The following is a 20,331-nucleotide window of genomic DNA, read 5'->3' on the forward strand; positions in this document are numbered from 1 at the left end:
CAGCAGAGGACACCCAAGCTTGGTTCACCTGTACCGTCTGTCCCCGAGGGGCCCACTTAGGAGACTAAATTACATTCCAGTCAAGTTACATTTAGTCATCACATTTCCTTAGGCTCCTCTGGTTTTAGCACAGCTAATATCTTCATTTGTCTTAAGGCTATCTGCTAATAATTTATATGAGCATGAACTTGTTGAATGTTTGCTATACAAATTTATATTTTTACTTGATCTTTTAACACTTAACATTTAAAAAACATAAATGACATTAATTATTTTACAAATGTTAATGTTGTGAAACACAATGACAATCACAGTATTTCAGATTTAGTTTTGAATAGATGGTGTACTATATGCTCTGCCTCGATGTGGTCCAGGACAGTAGCCACTGGAGTCCAGGGCATGGTGGGGTGTGGAGACTCCTGACTCTAGGATGGCTGAAGCTTCCAGTGCACAGTGAAACTACCTAGAACCAGAACTATGCAGCAGAGGGCTGCTGGCCAGCTTCTCTAGCTAGCTTCTCTAAAGTAAGAAACCCGGGAGCAGGCCCAGGATATCCTAAAGTGACCCCGCCTCCCCCCCCCCCAAAAAAAAAATCAAACCCTTTTGCCCATTAAGACCCAAATTGCATTCTGGCCTTCTCTGTATAAAGAATGGCTGGTTACTCAGTCTGAGCTGCTTCTGCCTATGTTTTGCACACCGGTGCCCTGTGCATGGATCTGTACTTCAGGGACAACATTACCTAAGACAAGTCTTTGTTTTCCTAGCACCTGCTCATTGCTTGGACACAGTAAGCTTGACGTTCAGCTGAGGTGAAGCAAGGGACTAGCAATGACACCACTAGCAGAGCGAAGCGAACCTATCCCGGAGCTGATGAGAGTGAGGGACCCATGCGAAGTGAACAGAACCTCCAACCCGCAGGACGGAGGATGGAGAGCTGACAGGAGTAGAAAGGGAAAAAAAACAAAAACCCACTGGGTGGCACGGCCAGCAATAGCAGCCTGACTCAGAGCTGTAGAGACACTGAAGGAGATTCCCACCTCTAGGTCCAATATCAGCATTCAAAAACTATAACTGAGAGTTTACTCACAAGTACACAGTACCCTTCCTAGATTCTGTGTGACCTTCCACTAGATTACAATTCATCCATCTGTCCACAATCACCAAAATAGTTCACAAGCGTCTGGCTCATTTTGCCTGCCCATGGTTCATGGCGTATTCAAAGTCTCGGAAGCTGACGTGACCATCTGAGTCTTGATCTGCTTCCCTGGAAAACGAAACAAGAAGTTATTGACATAGTATTCCTGTCAGGATCTCCATATCAGCAGCTAACTAGACTTCTCCTTCTCTGTGTGTCAGCATGAGGGAGGAGCCAATCTTATCTTGAAGGCCTACGTTTCCTCCCGATACACTGCTGACACCTAAGGTATGAAGGAAAGAAGAGGTATTTTATTAAAACCTACAGAAACGCATATGCGGTGCATTTGAGGGATGGATCTTAATGCTATGCAAGAAAAGGAAGAATAAGGGGCTGAGGCTAAAACTGTTGTTAGAGTGTTTGACTACCATGCATGAAACCCTGGGTTTCATCCCTAAGGCTGCACGAAACTGGGAATAATGGGACACACCAGGATTATAGGTGGAGGCAGGAAGGTCAGAAGTTCAAGGTCAGTCTCATTTACATAGTGAGTTTGACGCCAGCCTGGGCTATATGTAACTCCATCTCAAACAAAAGTAGGCATAAATATTGTGCTAGTGGTCTGGAACACGGCATAACTATGTAATACACATACAATTACACACACACATATAATACAACAAAAACGTGTGATAAAATATATAAGAGAAAAAATGTTTTTAGCAGCAAATTGTGATGGTAACATCCTACACAGTCTGACATCCTATACAACACTGCCTTTACACCCCCAGACTGCAGAATCTTAGCACCAATTCTGGGATTGGCCCAGTTTACAAACAGAGCTACTGAGCCTTATGGAGACCTGGCTGTTTTCTAAGAATCTCACTGCTTGCTAGAAAGTCGTTCAAATGCAACTCAAACAAAGAGCGTGAAACTCTGAAGTAAGAACTCCATCATGTCTTGCTGTTGCCTCCCTATACAACCAAGAGAGCACCCAGAGAGAAGCTCCCCCATGGCTAACCACACATCCACGATTCCTGGATGGCTTCACTCGTCCTTGGAATCACTGTTAAATCCTCACAAATGCACACCAAGCTTTTCCCATGCCTACGAAGGCTGACGGAGGTGTGAGCCCTTGACTAAGGCTGTGGGAAGCCTCTGAGGGGGTGTCCATGGAACCTCTGAGACATGGGGTCTGTTCTCACAACAGGCAGTAGGGAATGGCACACGTTCTATGTGATTAAGATAAGGTCCATCGCCAAAGCACAAAACAACAGCAGCAGGAGAAGCAACAGCAGCAGCAGCAGCTCACTGGCTCTGCCACCAGTGAAAGAAACATCTCCTAAAGAGCACTTCTGAAAAGAAAGCTCACAACATTCCTCTTGGGGACATCCTGAAACAAGGAATGGCATGCCTTCTGTGGAGCTCCTGTGGTTGAAGCAAACGACATTCTGCAGAAAACAAATGGTATCAACCGTGACACGGGGTTTTTAAAAGCAAAGACTGGCCTAAGCAAGAAAGCCACTAATCACTGTAATAGTTTTAAAGCAGGCTTTTAAAATATTGAATTCTTAAAATAAACTTTCTGAATATTTCATGCCAAAGTCTCTGAAGTCTGTAATGGGTCTGGATAGAGTGATGATAATTTTTCATTCTTTGAAGTAGAGAGAGAGGGAGAGAGAAAAAAAAAACCCTACTTCTCTGCCCCAGGGCAAAAACCATGTTGCAGTATGTTGGGATAAAATGACTGCATACTGAGGAGGCTATTCGTTTTGTTGTATCTCTTGGTGAAATATACATGGTGATTTCATGATATACAGCACACAGAGTGTAATGTCAGATCTCTTCTAAGGGATTTAAAAATAATCACAGGATCGAACATCACTGACTACGGGATATAAACCACCCCTTTAATATAAAATTAGAGAACTGAAGAGTCTTCATATTGCCTAAGTATTTGACTAGATAAATAGCACCCCCTCCCTTTCTGCTCTGAATTGGTATGTCTGAACTGTAAATCCCCCAGAGTGGATAACCCAGAAGTGTACTACTAGGATAAAATGCTTCTGATGATATTTTGAATATGTTTTCGTTCATTCATTGGGCCATTGGGAGCCTGTAGAAAAACAAATCCCTCGGCTCACTTTTTTTTTCTGTAAACAACCTTTTGTAATTCTATTAATCTTTAATTATTCTTGTCTTTGCTACTACTTCCAACTGGAAGGTGGGTACACTGTCACCAGGAAATGTGAGAGGGGAAAGTTCATTTATAGGTCTCGAAGAGGGCATTCTATGTCCACACTGAATGGAGAGCTATCGGATATATCCTGTTTATATTTAGAATGAACAATATTCGATGCTTGTTGCTGTTTCACACACATATGGACAGATCTGGTTATTTCAACTTTAGCAATGAGGGAATTGAAGTTTCGGGGCTAAAAGTTTAAAAGCTATGACATACGGTTTTTATTCCCAGCCACAGTATTCTCGGAAAGACTGCGACCCTTGCACTTGATCGCAGCGTGATGGGAACAGATGGGCTGGTGGGCAGAGCTGGAGCTGTGGAGAGGGGAAAGCTGCCATTAAGCAAAAAGGAGCATCATTCCTGTTTACAGTGAAGCCTTCAAGCCTGGCTCTGAAGCGGGAACACACTGCTTTAGTGTCACCTGCAAATATTCTGCACCAAAATAGCTCATGACCTTTTACCCCCACTAGAAATAATCTCTGAGAGTGCAGGGACTTTTGCCCACAGCTGTCCCTACCTCTTAGCTCATAGCCGGCCATGGCTGTGTGTTAAACACATGAATTTACAGAATAAAAGGAGCTGGGGAAAGGGTGATAATATTATGGACAATGTACTACCTCCCAGGAGGTGTTGTGATTGAATAAGGAGATTTTCTTACCACTGTCAACAGACAGGAAAGAAGTCAGTGAAATAAAACACAGCTAAGGGGCCACCTCTAAACCACTACTCAGAGATTCAAGGGGAGCGGTACTGTGGTCCATCAACTGAATTAACTTACAGGGAGAGCTGAGAGCCAGATGCTCTCTGGAAATCTGCACGAGTATTGCAAAGTGTTTAGGTTCTTCCAGGGTATGGAGTGGGGTTCTATGCAACCCTCTCTGGACTCGGGAGTGCAGGAAGACCTTCAGTGACTGGATACAATGAGACTTTTAGGCAGAACTGGACAGGTCACCCGGCTGAACTCCAATGTCCCATTTCTATAACACAAGCATTCTTCCACCCACTCTGTCACACTGAAAAGTGCCCTACAGTTACTTTCATGAACATGAGAATCGTTGTTTTTTTTTTTTTTCTCCTTTACAAAGTTGGCTCCTGGATGTGGTGTGGCTTTTGGTAGCCAGAGTATGTACTTCCCTAACCAGAGACTGTGAGGCCTGAGCCTCAAGGAAGCCAGGGTTTCCCACTGTGATCTCTTGTGAGGCAAACCACAGTGTTGCCTATTAACTTGTGAGGGGAGACACAAGGTAATGTGTGTGTTCACCTGTGGGCGCACATGTGCGTGCAGGTGTGTTTGGAGGCCAGAAGATGAACCTTGGCTGCTGTTTCTCTTGCTGACCACCCAAGGCCATCACAGACACAGGCTGTGAGGAGCTTGAGGGCATGTGATGGGAGGATGAGGAGCAACCTGTCTGAGCAGAAGACAAACAGGGAGTCACATGGTCCATCAACTGAATTAACTCATGGAAGACTGAGCTGAGGGCCAGATGCTCTCAGGTGACACCTACCTTTTTATTTGAGGCAGGGTATCTCACTGGCTGGAAACTGACACCTGGGTTGGGGTGGGGGTAGCTGACTACTCAAGCAGTAGGGGTCTGCTTGTCTCTTCCTCCCCAGTGTCTGGATTATAAATGTGTGCCACCACACCCTCCCCCCCCCCTCATTTGCTCTCGCTCAGTGTGGGTTCTAGGGGATGGAACTCAGGTCCTTGAGCTTGCAAGGCTAGCACCTAATTAACTGAGCTGTCCACCCACTCCCAAGAGTTCTTACTTTAATAAAAAATATGTAAATAGTGTTTCTCTAAAGTACTAACTGTTTCTTATACGAAACATTTCTATTAGAACGATTTCTTAGAATGCCCTGAAAAAGTTGTTTTTGTTGTAAAATCATTTCAGAGTAACTCTTGGCAGGTTTCCAAAGGCAGATTTCAGACTGGCTTTTCCAAAGTTACTCAAGGAAGAAAGAGCAACTAAACAAAGAATCAAAGCGAGAAAGGCTTATAGATTGTATCACATTAAAACAATGCAATGTTCTTTATTAAAAATGGCATAAAGGCAATGGAAGTGACATTTTTAAACTGGAAACAAGAGTGCAAGCTAGTATCTTCATTACAGCTGCAGTCCTATAAATATCTATATGCATTTGAGTGGAAGTTAGAGGTTATATGCTAAACAGATTAGAGATGACTGGTGATGGGTAATTCTGTCTTAGAGCATTGTTTAAAGGCTGAGGAGATGGTTCAGTGGGTCAGGCAGCTGCTGCGCAAGCAGGAGACCAGAACACACAGTAGCACATATCTGTACCACAGCATCCTTTCAAGGAAACAGGAGGCAGAGACAGGAAGTGCAGGAATCTTGTGGGTCAGCAGCAAATAATAAACAGACTCGGTCTCCAACAAGGTAGAAGGTGAGACCCACACCCAAGACCTCTGACCTTCATGTGCAAGCCTGCACACACCCACAACGGTGAAAACATTAGAGTATCCTTTAGCGTTATACGTTTCTCCCTTTAGTCTGAACATCCCAAACAAATAGCCTGGCAAATCCTCATCAGCTAGAGCAGGGTTTCTCAGCCTCAGCAGAGACAGTTCTGCGCCAGAGTGCTGTGTCATAGCAGAGAGTGAGTATACACTGAAGGTGTTTAACAGTGTCCCAGGCCGCTTACCCAGTAGACGTCAGTGGAACAACCCTCCCCCAATCCTGCACTGTGCTAGTTAAACAGATTTCCAAAAATTGCCACGTATTCCTGGGGCAGGGGCAGGAAGGAAGGTCAAGTCATCCTTGGTTCAGAGCTACTGAGCGAAAGGAGCCATAGTTTGAGGTAAGAATTGGGAATGCTTGGCTGAGGGATGTCTCAGTGGATAAAGCACTTGACAGAGAACCATATAAAGCTGAGATAGGCCAATCTCTGGAATCCTGGAAGGCCAGGTCCCCTAGAACATATAGTGATGAACAGCAACAGGAAAGAAACCCTGTCTCAAACAAGGTGGAAGGTGAAGATGCATATGCAAAGCTGTCCTATGACCTAGGCATGTGTACTATAGCACACATGTGCCCACACTCACACCATAATATATATATACATGCACACACAGCATCCATCATACACACACACACACACACGATTATGAAACAATTGTCTTAATGACTTTTTTTTTTTCCAACAAGTGCTTTGCATGTCACCTGAGGCACGTGCTTCCTGGATGGAGATGCAGAGAATGGCCCCAGCACTGTGTGTGCCCAATACTAGGTTTCAGATGGACAACTGAGCCCAGTGAAGACCCATGCTGAGGGGCTCCTGCTGCTGGAAGCAGGGCTTACAGACATCTCCGTGTTCCCAGCAAACACATTGACAGTCAGTAATTATGTGAGTCACTGCCTTCATCAAGCATAGTTTTTGGAAGCTGACACTGTATTTGATTTTCTTAAAACATGAATGAGAAACTCAATGTGGAAGCAAAAATTTAAATGAGAAAAGTTTTTTTTTAATGGGGGACAGTTTTGGAAAAGAGGAAAGTGAGAATGTGTGTCTCTTTCTTTTTCATTTTACGTGGAATAATTTAAAGGAAAGTCAAAACTGCCATTCTATTAGGGACAAAACTGTCATATTGACAGAACAGGAAGAGTAAAAATTACCCTGCAAGCAAGGATCCCCTGCTGGGGAAGAGAGGACCAGCCAATTGAAGATGCAGTAATGACAGCTTCCCCCACAGCAGCCTTCTCTTATGAGGACCCCGCCGATTCTCTCCACTGGCGAGCTCGCCTCTTTGTTGATGAGAGTCCTGCAGGGCTCTGCAGCAATTGCCTTGGTAATGTGTTTATTAATTTTACCTTTTTAAAGACACACGTTAAGAAAAGCCACTCAGATACACAGGGAAGATTAAAGAGATATGGGATGACTTCTGGTCTTTTCTGGGCTTCAATGTGATGGGCAGATGCCATCTCTTCACTATACTCTTGGCCTCCTTTGTGCTCCCCTCACACTCTGCACCCCACTATTACTCACACCATTGCTGGAAACACTTTGCCTCAGCCATGCCCTGCATCATGTATCTTCAGCTATTGTCTGGGACTGACTGCTTGGACACCTGGCATGTGCGTGCACATACAAACACAAAATGAAGAAGAGGTGGAAGAGCAGGAAGACGAAGCAGGAGGAGGAAGGGAAAGAGGAGGAAGATGAAAGAGGAGGAGAAAGATGAAGAAGAAGGAGGAGGCATTGGCAGTACTTTACAGCCCTACAGGGTCACTGCTGGCCAATCAGCCAACAGGATTCAGGGCGTAAACTTGGATAAACTATTAATTTGACTCTTGAACAGTCAACTTTGAGGTCTTTGGTTTTTTGTTTGTTTGTTTTTTGTTTTGTTTTTTGGTTCACTGGCAGTTCTAGTACCACTCACTGTAGTACTGAACTTGATGAGAGATACTTGTGCTGATTCTTCTCTTGGTCTGTTTGACAATAACCTACCCTCAGACCTTTGTCACGGGCTACGTTTTCAGCAGGGATCCAGGCTAAGAGAGTTGAAGGTTTCTTTTGGGACACGGAAGTTCATTTGAATGGTGCATTTACATTGCTATCAGCAAGAACACGTCATTTTGGATCCTTATTTAGTTGAAAGGGATCTCAGGACTTGAAATAGATCCATCTTTAGCTATTTTTGAAATGCCTTTTAGACCAAATTAAATATTGCCTTTGCAAAGACAGCTCAAGTTTGAAGTTGTAGACAACTGAAATGACAGTTGTAGAAAATCATACCAGCAGACTTCACATATACATCTACTCAGGAATATTTAGTCTGTTGACAACAAAGAGTAATAATATTAAGCCGTTAAGGATTCCTCCATTGTCAAGACAACACCCAACTGAATATAAGATCCTTGCAGGGCTATTTGGGAGATAGAGGTGTCGGTGAGAACTGACTGAGCAGGTTTAAATGGACCTGCTGGATGACCCAGGTATGAATGGTAAAAGGACTGGCAAGAATAGAACCCTGGGCCTCATTAGCACCAAGTGCAGTTATAGACCAATAACAAAGCAGGTGGCAACAGTTACTTACCAATACCCAAGCTGCCCACTTGGCTGTGTGGCAGCTATAACCTAAGTGGGACAGACCCAAACCTCAGGTTCTACACATATAATTGGACTGGCCTAAGTCAATTACTGTAATCCTCCCCTCCCCCTTACCACAGGACCTGGTTCTAGAATTGATTGGCTTATGCTACCTCATACCTGGCATCCCCAGCCACTCCCCTGCCACCAGTGACAGGTGAAAACTTGATCTGAATGTCGTGAAGCCTGAAGAAGTCAGTCTACAAGCTGAGGGCTTCTTTCAGTTTGGACATCTGGGATGTGAAGGGGAGGTCTGCTCTTACGACAGCCTTTTTCTTCCATAACAAGTCTTCCATAACAAGTCTCCATGCAGCCCTGGCATCTAATAGCACACAGGTCTGATAACTCGTGCACAGGCATTCAAGTGGCGATTACCAGCCTAAAATGGAGCTATTCACATGGATGGGAAGGTTCAGGACAGGCAAGGGAGCCATAGTCTAATCAAAACCTACCTGAAGCTTGTCCTGTGTGAAGATTCTTATTCACTGACCCAATAAACCCCCTGGCATTTCAGGCCTTTTGTAAAAGACTCCTTGTCGTTTGCAAGTGAAGTCACTCTAATATACCCAGCATCCTGTCTTCAATCTTGTCTAAACCTCAGTAGATGAGACAGTAAATAGACAGTAGCCTCCCACTCATTTGGAATGGGTATTTTCTCAGGCCCCCAGTGGATGCCCAGAACACAGACAGCATCTAGCCCTCTGTACACTATGTTTTGAGCTTATGAGTATCTATGGTGGTGTCTAGCTAGGCAATGGAAGAGAGATTAACAACAGCAGTGACACACACATTGATAACAATGCATCATGACAAAATGGCCACCATTACTGTCACATGTTGGAGCCACTATTAAATTTATTTCACAAATTCATTTATTCAACTCACAGTTATCGCCTCCCGTGACAGGGACAGTTGTGAGCAAAAGCCAAGTAAGCCTGACAGTGTGGCTCTGCTGGACAAGCGTGTGACACCATAGCACGGGTGGCGAGTAAGATGGCGCTTTCCTAGAGTGACGTGCTGCCAAGAGCCTGTGAATTATTACTTTCTGGAGTTTCTGGAGCCCAGAACCTCTGGGCTGAGGTTCTGAATAAGTAAATCTAGAAAAAGTAAAACCATGGGTAAGGGGACTACCATCAACTTTGGGAAAAGATTCTCTCATTCAAATGTCTCTATAGATGTTATCTCAAGATTCTGGACTATTTCCTTTAGTTTTATGATTCAAAGAACCAACTTGCTGGTTGCAGCTGTCATGATGTCTGCTTTTGACAGTTTTAGTTGTACGTGTGAACTTTTTGTTTTCTCTTTTGAGACAGAGTCTCATGTAGTCCAGGCTGGCCTTCGTTTCAGTATATAGCCAAGGATGACCTTAAACTTCTTATCTTCCTGCACCCACGTCCCACGTCCTGGGCTTATACGCACGGGCTCCCATGCCTGGATTCTCATACGCTGCTGATGGGCATGGAACCCAAGACATTGTACCGACCAGGCAGGCACTCTACTAGCTAGGTCACATCTCAGCTGAATGGAGACTTTTATCTGTGGGTGTTTGTGTGTGTTACATGTATGTAGTATACGCACACATGTGCACGTCCATGCACAGGGGTGAGAGAGGGTTACCGGGTGTCCTGCTCTGTCACTCTCTGCCTTATTCTCTCAAGACTGAGTCTCTTGAGGAACCTGGAGCCAGGGTGGCAGACGGCAAGTCCCACTGAATCTTCTCTCTCTGCGTCAACACCCACAACAGTGCTGGGGTTATCCCTGGCTTTTTGGGTAGATTCTGGGGCCTTGAACTCAGAACCTCATGATTGTACAAGTCCTCTTGCCTGCTGAACCACTTTCCCAGCCCCTAAGTATCATCATTAATATGCAGCTTTCCCTCCTAGAGAGTGACAGACTGAGCAAAGGGAAAAGTGGGTGGGAAATTCAAGCCCGGTTGGCAAAGTCATCTATCCTAAGACTCACTTTTTCCTACTTACATAGTTTGAAGACTGAGGGATCATATTTAAAGTTAGGCAAATCTCAAAAGGAAAAAAAAAAAAAGAATGTACGTTTAGATGGCTAATTATCGACTGTTTCTGGGCCTGGGGATACATGCAACCAACATGTGGCCCAAACTCCCACGCCTGGCAGTCTGATACGGTTTCTGCAGCAAGTGTTTTAGCAGAGTTGCTAACAAACACTGATGTTATCTCGTTCTCTCAGTTCAGTTCTCTGGAAGGGAAACTGTGATGTAAGAAAACAGGAGAGCCCGGATTGCTCTAAGGAGGGGGGAGGCAAGTCAACACATCGTCTTGAACTAATGATTAAAAAAAAAAAATGGGTTTCTTGTACTTTTGAGTCACTTTCTCTCCCAGGGCCATGCCAGGCCTCCTCTGACTACACCAAGGACAGAATGGTCCAGTAGAAGCTGCCCAGATAGGAGCTCCAGTCTCAGCACATGGTTGTCCTTTGTAACCTTGTAGAAAGCTTTGTGACCATTGGAAAAAAATCTCTTAGCAGTTCAGATTCCTAGTTTCCCACTTGTCAATCTGAATGGTTGGCCCAGATGATAAAGTCTGAGTTAGCTCTAAAATGTGAAGAGTCTGAACCAGATCTTCGTCATCAGTGCCTTTGAATACAGAACATTTAAAAAGCAACCTAACTTCAGGTAGTCATTTAAAAACAGTAGTTGCGGTCTTTGACCCTGCACATGGTCCTAAGGAACCATCTACAAATAAAAATGCAAATGAAAAGAAAAAAGGCCCGGCACTCAACAGTGGGAAGTAGGAACAGGATAAAGCCATTTCTATTTCAAACAATCACTTCAGCTGAGGTATCTAGTGTCATCTTGAACTTGATTATAAGATAAAAGAAATGGGGCTGGAGATGGCAATCATTTAATCTCTTAAGAACAGCTACTCTGGAGAGCTTTTCACTCTGTGTTCAATAGATTTCTAGCAGGTTGTGATCTGGCTAGAAAGAAAGCATAATGATGAGGGAAATTATGTTTTCAATAACACATGCTCTTCCAGTCCAAGTCTGTCCACAAAGGAGGCAATAAAACGAACTCTGACCATTTCAACAGATGGCGTGATGGCTCGGTGCAGAGATGCGGCCTCCCTGAAAGCAACAAGTTCACATCCTTGACTAGAGGTTGCAGAATGAGCTGAACTTTCAAGTGTAATGCAGGAAAGATTACACAGTGCCAGGCGGGAGCGAGGAGTATGAGTCGGGTTCAGGGGCTCGCAGAGACGGGCTCAAAGAATACAGCCTAATGAGCTTGATTTTACTAGTGTAACCAAATAGAGTTGAAGTTGTAATGTGAACTACAAACACCGAGCCATTTGCAGATGCCCTGCTAGTAACACCGTTAGCTGCTGTTTGGCGGGAAGCTCGCTTTGCAAAACCACACTGTCCTGGAAGTCAGGAAAAGACACAGTTGCCAAACAATGCTTATTTTCTCTGGATGTACACTGATTTCAAGTAGAATATATTTTTAAGAAGATGCAACAGAAGAATAGTAGAAATCTCTTGTTTATTTACGTGTGCTTTTAAAAAGAGATGTAATCAATCAAATCTGAAATTCATCTGGAAAAACAAATATTCATTCCATAAGATTCAGAACTAAAAAAAAAAAAAAAAAGAAATAATGACGTTAGACAAAAAATATGAGTCTTCAGTAATTGAAATGGTCTGATCATTACAAGTCAGCAAGCAATAATCAAGGACAGCATTCTGAAATAATACGACACATGTGAACATCACACGAGACACTGGGAGCTGGTGGGCTAAAACATGGCTGTCGGAGTGGGAGCTTAGCTTGGGATCACTAAACTCACACAATGGTAGAGCCTGCTTGTCAACAAAATTCTCCCTTCCTCTCTACATTTTCAGCCTCCCTACAATTCCAGCACCCAGGAGACCTGGCAATGGGATGCTACTAGAATGCTATATTTCAAAGGAGGGTCCAGGACTTTATTGTCCCCCAGGGACTAATGGGTAAATTCTGAAAGACAACTCTCATTTGGGGTGAGCAAGGACTCACCAGAAACCCATGTGATTTGTCCTGCATAGCTCGGTTATAGAAAATTTATTGTAAAACTCTGTGAAGTTGCTTTTTATCTCCACCCTGGCCCTGCCCCCACTCCCGGCTCCGCCCCAGCCCCAACCCCAGTAAAAAAAGAATACAAGAATCTATAAAAATTAAGATTTTGAAAAACAGTTTGTACTTTAGTTTTAGACAATCCATTTGGAGAGGTAGATTTTACACTTCAGCCCGTATCTCGAGGATGTGCTTCCCCTAGGTTGATAGGAGATTTGGCTTTAGTCCAGCATAATTATAATACATTATTTATGTTTCATTTATAGCATGTTCCTAGCACTTAGATGTTCTGGGCCTGCAGACAATAATAAACAACATGAAATGGGATCATAGTTCATAATGAAACAATTCCCTCAAATTATCACAAGTACTCTATTAATGAAGGCTCCCCGTTACCAAAAAGTCACACCAAATGGAATGACCACGGGCTTTTAACATGATTGCAGCCCAGAAAGACGAGAGGTCAGAGGGCATTATGAGCGTTTAGAGAATTATGAAACACATGGGAATGTCATGTGGCCAATCACAACTCAGGATAAAATCGAGGGTCCCCATCAGACAGCAAGAGGGGACATTCAAAGGCCTGCCCCTGGACATGCTTCTTAATTTAATAGGTAGAACAGCCCCCTCCTCCCCTCCAGCTGAACCCAGGACCTTGAACTAGCTAAGCAAGTGTCACACCACCATGCTGTGCCATTATCCCTCATTTCAATTTTGACATACAGCCCAGGCTGCTCTCAAAGTCAAGATGCTCTCCCTCTTCTAGCCTCCTAAAGGCTGAGATTAGAGGCATGGACCTGTTTTCTGTAATAATTTTCAATAATTCTCAGAAACTCTCAGAGCTCGTATGGAGGTGGAGGAGGAAAAGGAGCTGTAGCCTCGGGCAGTCTCAAAGATTGCAGATGCCTTCCCTGCACCGCATTCAGACAGGCCTCTCCCCTGCAGCCTCAGCACTGCGCTTCCTGCTGAGGCTGACAGAGCACTTGCCTGTGAGAGCAAGGAGGAGCTGAGTCTCAGAGGCTTTAGGCTGAGAACAGACACTGGCTCACCAGGGGTTTCAATAATGTGGAAATCACTAAGGGACATTAGAGATGTTGGGGGCCCCTTCCTAGCCTTGGGAAGAAACTGCTCTCCCATAAATTGCCACACTAATACCGATTTCAGGGATTCAAATTACCGGCCCGATCCAGCATGACATTTTCTGCCCATTATCTCGTCTCTCCTGCCTTCAGGCAGGGCCACATCATTGATTACGGAGCGTTTCAGCCACTAAGAAAGATCACGCTCATCATTAAGGACATTAAGTGTTGATCTGTGCTGGCTAAGTGACTTAAAAGGTTCGTGCCCTTCCAGTAACAACTCCGAGAGGCCATTTCAGGATATTTATTAAACAAATTAAGTATTTACATTGTGCTCAAGCACAGAGGCACAGCAATTGAGTATGAGGGTCTCAGAAAACAGAAACCAAGAGACTGTGTAGGAGAAGATTCTGCTTGTTTGGTTTAGACTAGCAGATGGAGGAACTACCAACTATTTAGGAAAGAGCCTGAATTGGGCAGGTCTCGATAGTCCCCTGCCTCCCAGTGTGCCCTGTCGCCAGACAAGTTCCTTCTAGAGAATACGGTCTACTCAGTAGCAGTATGAAAGACTGGAGAGAAATTTCAGGAAATCTTCAAAACCTAAGGGATACAGGAAATGAAAATGTCTCCCAGTTTCCCCGCCTTCCATTGGTAGCACCAGAATCATTAGACAGCTGCTCGACAGAGCGCTTTCTCATCCTGTGGTATGCAGATAAAGGAAGCCTGGCTTCTTTGATATCCTGGCAGTCCACGAGGGCTGGCCTTCTCTGTGATTGTTAGTGATTTTCCTCATCTGCCTATGGAACACTCAGTGGGCAGAAGTGACAGAAGCCTTCCTCATTGTGCTGTGCCCAGGACTCAGCCCAGCATCTGGTATACTACAGAGGTGTTTAATGAATACGTGTTGAATACATGAACGGATGTATAGAAGGATCTATAGACGGGAGAGAGAACAAAAATACAGCTTTCCACCCAGGATGCTGTGTTGTCGTACACGACAGAAGCCATCAAAGGAATGGCTTATTTTCGGCTCACAGTTTGAGAGGAGATTCATTATGACAGGGCAGTCACAGTGTCAGGAGCCTGAGGTGGCTGGTCACATGGCATCCAGTCAGGATACAGACAGGTGAATGCTGCTACTCAGCTCACTTTCCTTTCTGGGACCCCACCCTGTGGAATGGTGGCCATTACATTCAAGACGGGTCTTCATAGTAACCAGTAGAGACATAGCCAAAGAACTATCATATGTTTGCTATACAGGGCAGGCATGGGCCTTACCCTGAGTGATTCCATCCTGGATAACATAGTCAAGGTGGAAGGACTCGTACTTCATACAAACAAGCAACCACCAGACATCAGGAGTAATTAAATACCTGGACTTCCCACACTTATCAAGATAGATAGTAGAACATGGTAAAATGACAAATTAACTATTGACACTATATGTTAGACATATTGAACGTCAATAACCTAACAAAAGAGACCAGGGCCCCACAGGATGTGTGCACATCAGTCCACAGTGTGGCACACTCAACTAACTACTCCTTTGTCACATACCACCTCGCTGTACTAGTCATGGCTTTTGCTCAGGAGATGACCAACAGCCAATTCTCAGCTGACCCCAGACTCAGCATGCTTCCCCTGCCAACCTTGCTGCCTATCCCAGTGTCCAGACAGCTCCCCTCTGGGATTGGCTTATGAAGCTAGGGTCTGACATTCTGTCCTGATTGCATCATTTGCTGAACTCCAAAGACCCTGCCCTCCTCACCCTGTAATCCTGGGAAGTGCAACGTGTGACTGGGGCCCAGAGTATTAGTGACTGAACGTGAAACAGGACTAAGAGCTAGCGACTGCAGTGGACAGAACTCCACGGCAAGTCAGGAGTATGTGGTGAAGCCGGCGGAAGTGACTGAGCAACACAGGCTTGGTGGCCTGCTACTGCCATCACTCAGGACAACACATGACAAAGCCGCATTGTTTGGAGCCTTCACCTCTGGAGTAATTTGCTATAACCACTCAGCAAATACAAGGAAGAGAAGGAATGTAGTTTTGGGTAATTTTGTGTTTGCCAAGTCTTTGCCGCAAAGAGCACGGACATTTGGCAATATTCACCTAGAGTCACTCACCTAACATGCTGGACGATCCTTAAAAATCACGTTTCCTTTCATGACCTCGGCTTTATTATGTATAAAAGGAAAATACGCTGAAGCTTGGATCGTTTTGCAGCTCAGTGCTTATGAGCTGGGAAAAGAAGACGGATGCTTTTCTGCTACAGCCCTGCCAGCACTTGGCAAGCACTGTGGGCAAAGTGCTATTAAAAACACTGATCTGTACAAAAGAAGGAAAGGACTCCATTTTTAAAAACTACTCAAAATAAAAAAAAAAAAAATCTGGGAACACCTTAATAAAAAAAATGCATCAAACTTATGGAAAGAAAACTACAAAATTCTACCGGGACACATAAAAGGGTGTTTGAAAAATGTAACGGGACGTGCGGTACGTTTTCCGGGATGGGAGGACTGGACAGTGTGAAGATGCCAGATTCTTCTCAATTAATTTAAAGCTTGAGTGTATCTTCAACAAACCCCAAAGGGAGTTTATGCAAACTTTACACAAAATGATTCTACCATTCATCTAGAAAATAAACAGGCGAGTAGAACAGAGAGCGACTTGAAAATGATAAAGAATCAGGTTCTAGAATACGTCCTAAGAAAGGGGGGAGGGGAGTGTTTTTGGAGCAGGAATTAGGTACAAGAGGCAGAATAGCCTGGACAGTCCCCTCATATGTAAAAGAACTGAATGAAAACATAACCTGACCCTGACTTGGACAATCAAACCAAACCAAACCAAACCAAACCAAACCAAACCAAACCAAACCAAACCAAACCAAACCAACAACCAAAACCAAAACAAAAAAACAAAGCTAACTCAATAGCACGTAAGATAAACATCATGTACACATGCATTCTCTCTCTCTCTCTCTCTCTCTCTCTCTCTCTCTCTCTCTCTCTCTCTCTCTCTTTCTCTCTCTCTTCCCCCTCCCTCTTCCTCTCTTTCATGGAAAACTGGCCAGCTACAGTTACTTGGAAATAAAGTGTTTAGCTCTTCATTCCACAGTATGTACCAAAATAAATTTCAGATACATGAAAGCACTAAACACTTTTAAAATTCATATTAACCAAGAAAAGAGAAGCAAATTGTAACCTGGGAGGACAAGGACAACTTTCTTAGTGAAAATGTGACAGAATAAACTGTGAAGGCAAAGGCTTCAGACTTGAGCAAACAGAAAATGAAAATGGTTCTGGTGAGCCGGCTTGGCTCGCTGCCAGGCTGGGCGAGCTGAGTTCTGTTCCTGGGACCCACATGGGGGAAGGAGAGGGCCAATGCCTGCCAGTTGTCCACTGACTTCTACATACAGATGTAGCACAAGTATGTCCACACATGTCCACATCCAGAAAAATTAAATGAGTAACAATGTAATAAAATAAAAAAGGTAAAGGTAAATTATCAAGAAGCCATTGTAAAAATAAGATGGAAATAATAAACTAGAAAGCAAATTGTAATAAAAATAGAAATGGGACTGGAAAGATGGCTCAGTGGTTAAGAGCACCAACTGCTCTTCCAGAGGTCCTGAGTTCAATTCTCAGCAACCACATAGTGGCTCACAACCATCTGTAGTGAGAGCTGATACCTTCTTCTGATGTCTGAAGACAGCAACAATGTACTCATATACATAAAATAAATAAATCTTAAAAAGGGGGGCAGGAAGAAGAAACTAGTAAGACATGGCTGTTATAAAGAGGTCAGTGGAAAAAACCAGTAGCAGAGACTTACTTGGGGAGGGAAGAGGGAGGACAAGAAGGAAGAGGAATAAGTAACAGTAATGCTTTTAAAAAGCCACCAGGAAGTATATTATTTAAAAGTGCATTATATATTAATATATAATTATATGTAATACATTCTATATAAAATATAGAATATATTTATATGTTAATATAATATGTTATATTAATATAATTATATACTAATTAATATATATTATAATATATACACATATTATATTTCATTCCTCCCAAATATAGACTATCTGACACCCAGTGGTGGCAGGCACAGGAAATGTCCTTTCAAGTTGCTGGTGATGGGAGTCCAAAAGATCCCTAAACAATATAGCCTAACACTGCTGCCCCCAGAGCCTCCCGGAAAAAGAAGGTAAGAAGATCCTATTGCTGAAGATACCACGACCTTTGGATATAGGACTTGGAGGAACTGCTCTGAATCTGACCTGGAAGCATCCTTCCTGAGGACAAGCTCTCAAAGTACAGGAAGTTGCTGTGCCAGCTCCCAAGGGGGAAAAGCAATTAACAGTCCTAATCAGAGGCAACATCTACGAACTCTAACAACAGCCAGCAACAGTGGCACTTCTGTACTGGGGATGACCAACCACTCCCTAATGGCTAGTAAGCCATGGACCCTGAAGGAGGACCTAACACTGCCACTTTCCTAAACCACTGTAATCTCTAACCACATTCTTAACAGTTGTCCTTATAGCCACAGACAAGTGTAGCTCGCACCCCTTCTCAGGGAAACTTTTTTTGTAGCAGACAGAAACTACTATAGAGATCTGCAACTATCCAAAATGCAGGGATTGTCTGACTGTGAGGTACCTCCACTCCACAAAACCCATTTATAACACAGCATCTGCATGTAAGGCTCAGGAAGTGGAAAGAGTGTCAGAGCCTGAGGACTGTAATATCTGCTGGAAGAAGAGATGGGAAGTGGTGGGTGGGACAGAGGGTGGATCTGTGAGGAGTGAGTGACGAATACGATCAAGACACATTCTCAAAGAATTAATAAAATTAAAAAAAATGTAACTGGTAAGTATTCTGTTAATGGAGCTAACAGGCAGAGGACACAAACAGACAATTTGGAAACAAAGGGAACAGAAAAGGCATGTGAAAACTTTTAATATTACCTATAATTAGTAAAATGAAACACAATAATGAAATAATATTTTCCCACTGGGTTAGCAAAGATCTGAGAAATGAAAAAGGTCATGTCACTAGCAAGAGCACGGTGAGAGGCACATGCTTCCGGGCTGGGCGGTAAGACTCATTAATCAGGCCACTGGGCAAGAAGCGTCAGACAATGATGATAAAGTAAGCCCAGCTCCCTAAAGCTGTATGTCAACATCTAGAAACTTCTGAGAAAATAATCAGAGAAAAATAGTAACATATGTTTATTGTAGGGCTATTTATACAGCACGTCTGACAAATGATTGAGAGGCATGGTGCACAAAACTCTCGCTTATTTTAACAACAGAAAATTTGGACATAGGGAAGAAGAAAGTACCAACTGTGGGCAGTCATCACCTTGGTTGAGTAGGAATGTTTTGTTTTTCTTTCAGATGTTCCTCTAGTTCTGGAATATTCCCTAAGGAGCATTTGTTACTGCACTACACACACAAACACCTCTTCCCATTCTGTGTCTACAGGTGAGAGCTAAGGGAAAATCCATATTTGGTCAAATCATCCTGAGAGAGATGGACAACAAAGGAAAGGCCATCAGCACTCGGGGGCCTCACAGGAAACTAGTTTATAAAGACGGAATGAACGGGAAGATGCTCCGGACAGAACTTCTATAGAAACGTTTGACAGAGAAGGAATGCTCTCTAGGGACTGGGTCTGTGCACATCCTTCTGTTGCAGTTTCCTTCAGAGACCGCATGGCTTGACTCTATGACTTACTGATGCCCCCCCCCCATTGGATATTTTATTGGCTGGTGATTTAGACCCTGGGAGCTCTGGTTGGTTGGTACTATTGTTCACCCCATGGGGCCACAAACCCCTTCAGCTCCTTCAGTCTTCTCTCTAACTCCTCCATTGGGAACCCCATGATCAGTTCAAAGGCTAGCTGTAAGCATCCCCCTCTGTGTATGTCAGGCTCTGGCAGAGCCTCTAAAGAGACAGCTATATCAGGCTCCTGTCAGCATGCAATTCCTGGCATCCACAACAGTGTCTCCCTTTGGTGACTGCACATGGGATGAACGCCCAGGTTGGGGACTCTCCAGACAGGCCCTCCTTCAGCTTCTGTTCCACACTTTGTCTCCATATTTGCTCCCTTGCGTATTTTGTTACTCCTTCTAAGAAGGATCGAAACACTCACACTTTGATCTTCTTCATGAGCTTCATGTGGTCTGTGAGTTGTATCTTGGGTACTGGGAGGTTTTGGGCTAATATCCACTTATCAGTGAGTGCATACCATGTGTGTTCTTTTGTGATTGGGTTACCTCACTCAGGATGATATTTTCTAGTTCCATCCATTTCCCTAAGAATTTTATGAAGTCATTGTTCTTAATAGCTGAGTAATACTCCATTGTGTAAATGTACCACATTTTCTGTATCCACTCCTCTGCTGAAGGACATCTGGGTTCTTTCCAGCTTCTGGCTATTATAAATAAGGCTGCTATGAACATAGTGGAGCATGTGTCCTTGTTATATGTTGGAGCATCTTTTGGGTATATGCCCAGGAGTGGTATAGCTGGGTCCAGGAGTGGTTTGAGAATTGCTCTTTCTGTTGGGCAGTGGTGGTGCATGCCTTTAATCCCAGCACTTGAGAGGCAGAGGCAGGCGGATTTCTGAGTTTGAGGCCAGCCTGGTCTACAGAGTGAGTTTCAGGACAGCCAGGAC

General features: G+C 43.9%; 1 protein-coding gene across 1 annotated transcript in view; it reads right to left on the minus strand.

The window, feature by feature from the left end:
* Positions 1 to 1,185: 1,185 nt before the first annotated feature.
* The window catches only part of Efcab11 (EF-hand calcium binding domain 11), a 169,643-nt gene continuing 150,497 nt past the window's right edge, over positions 1,186 to 20,331 (minus strand). The window contains exon 6 of the mRNA XM_028777337.1: positions 1,186 to 1,264. Coding sequence (XP_028633170.1) covers positions 1,186 to 1,264 — 79 coding nt within the window. The remainder of the gene's footprint in view (positions 1,265 to 20,331) is intronic.

Source organism: Grammomys surdaster, unplaced genomic scaffold (genome assembly GCF_004785775.1).
Source record: "Grammomys surdaster isolate TR1022 unplaced genomic scaffold, NIH_TR_1.0 279, whole genome shotgun sequence".
Lineage (NCBI taxonomy): Eukaryota > Metazoa > Chordata > Mammalia > Rodentia > Muridae > Grammomys > Grammomys surdaster.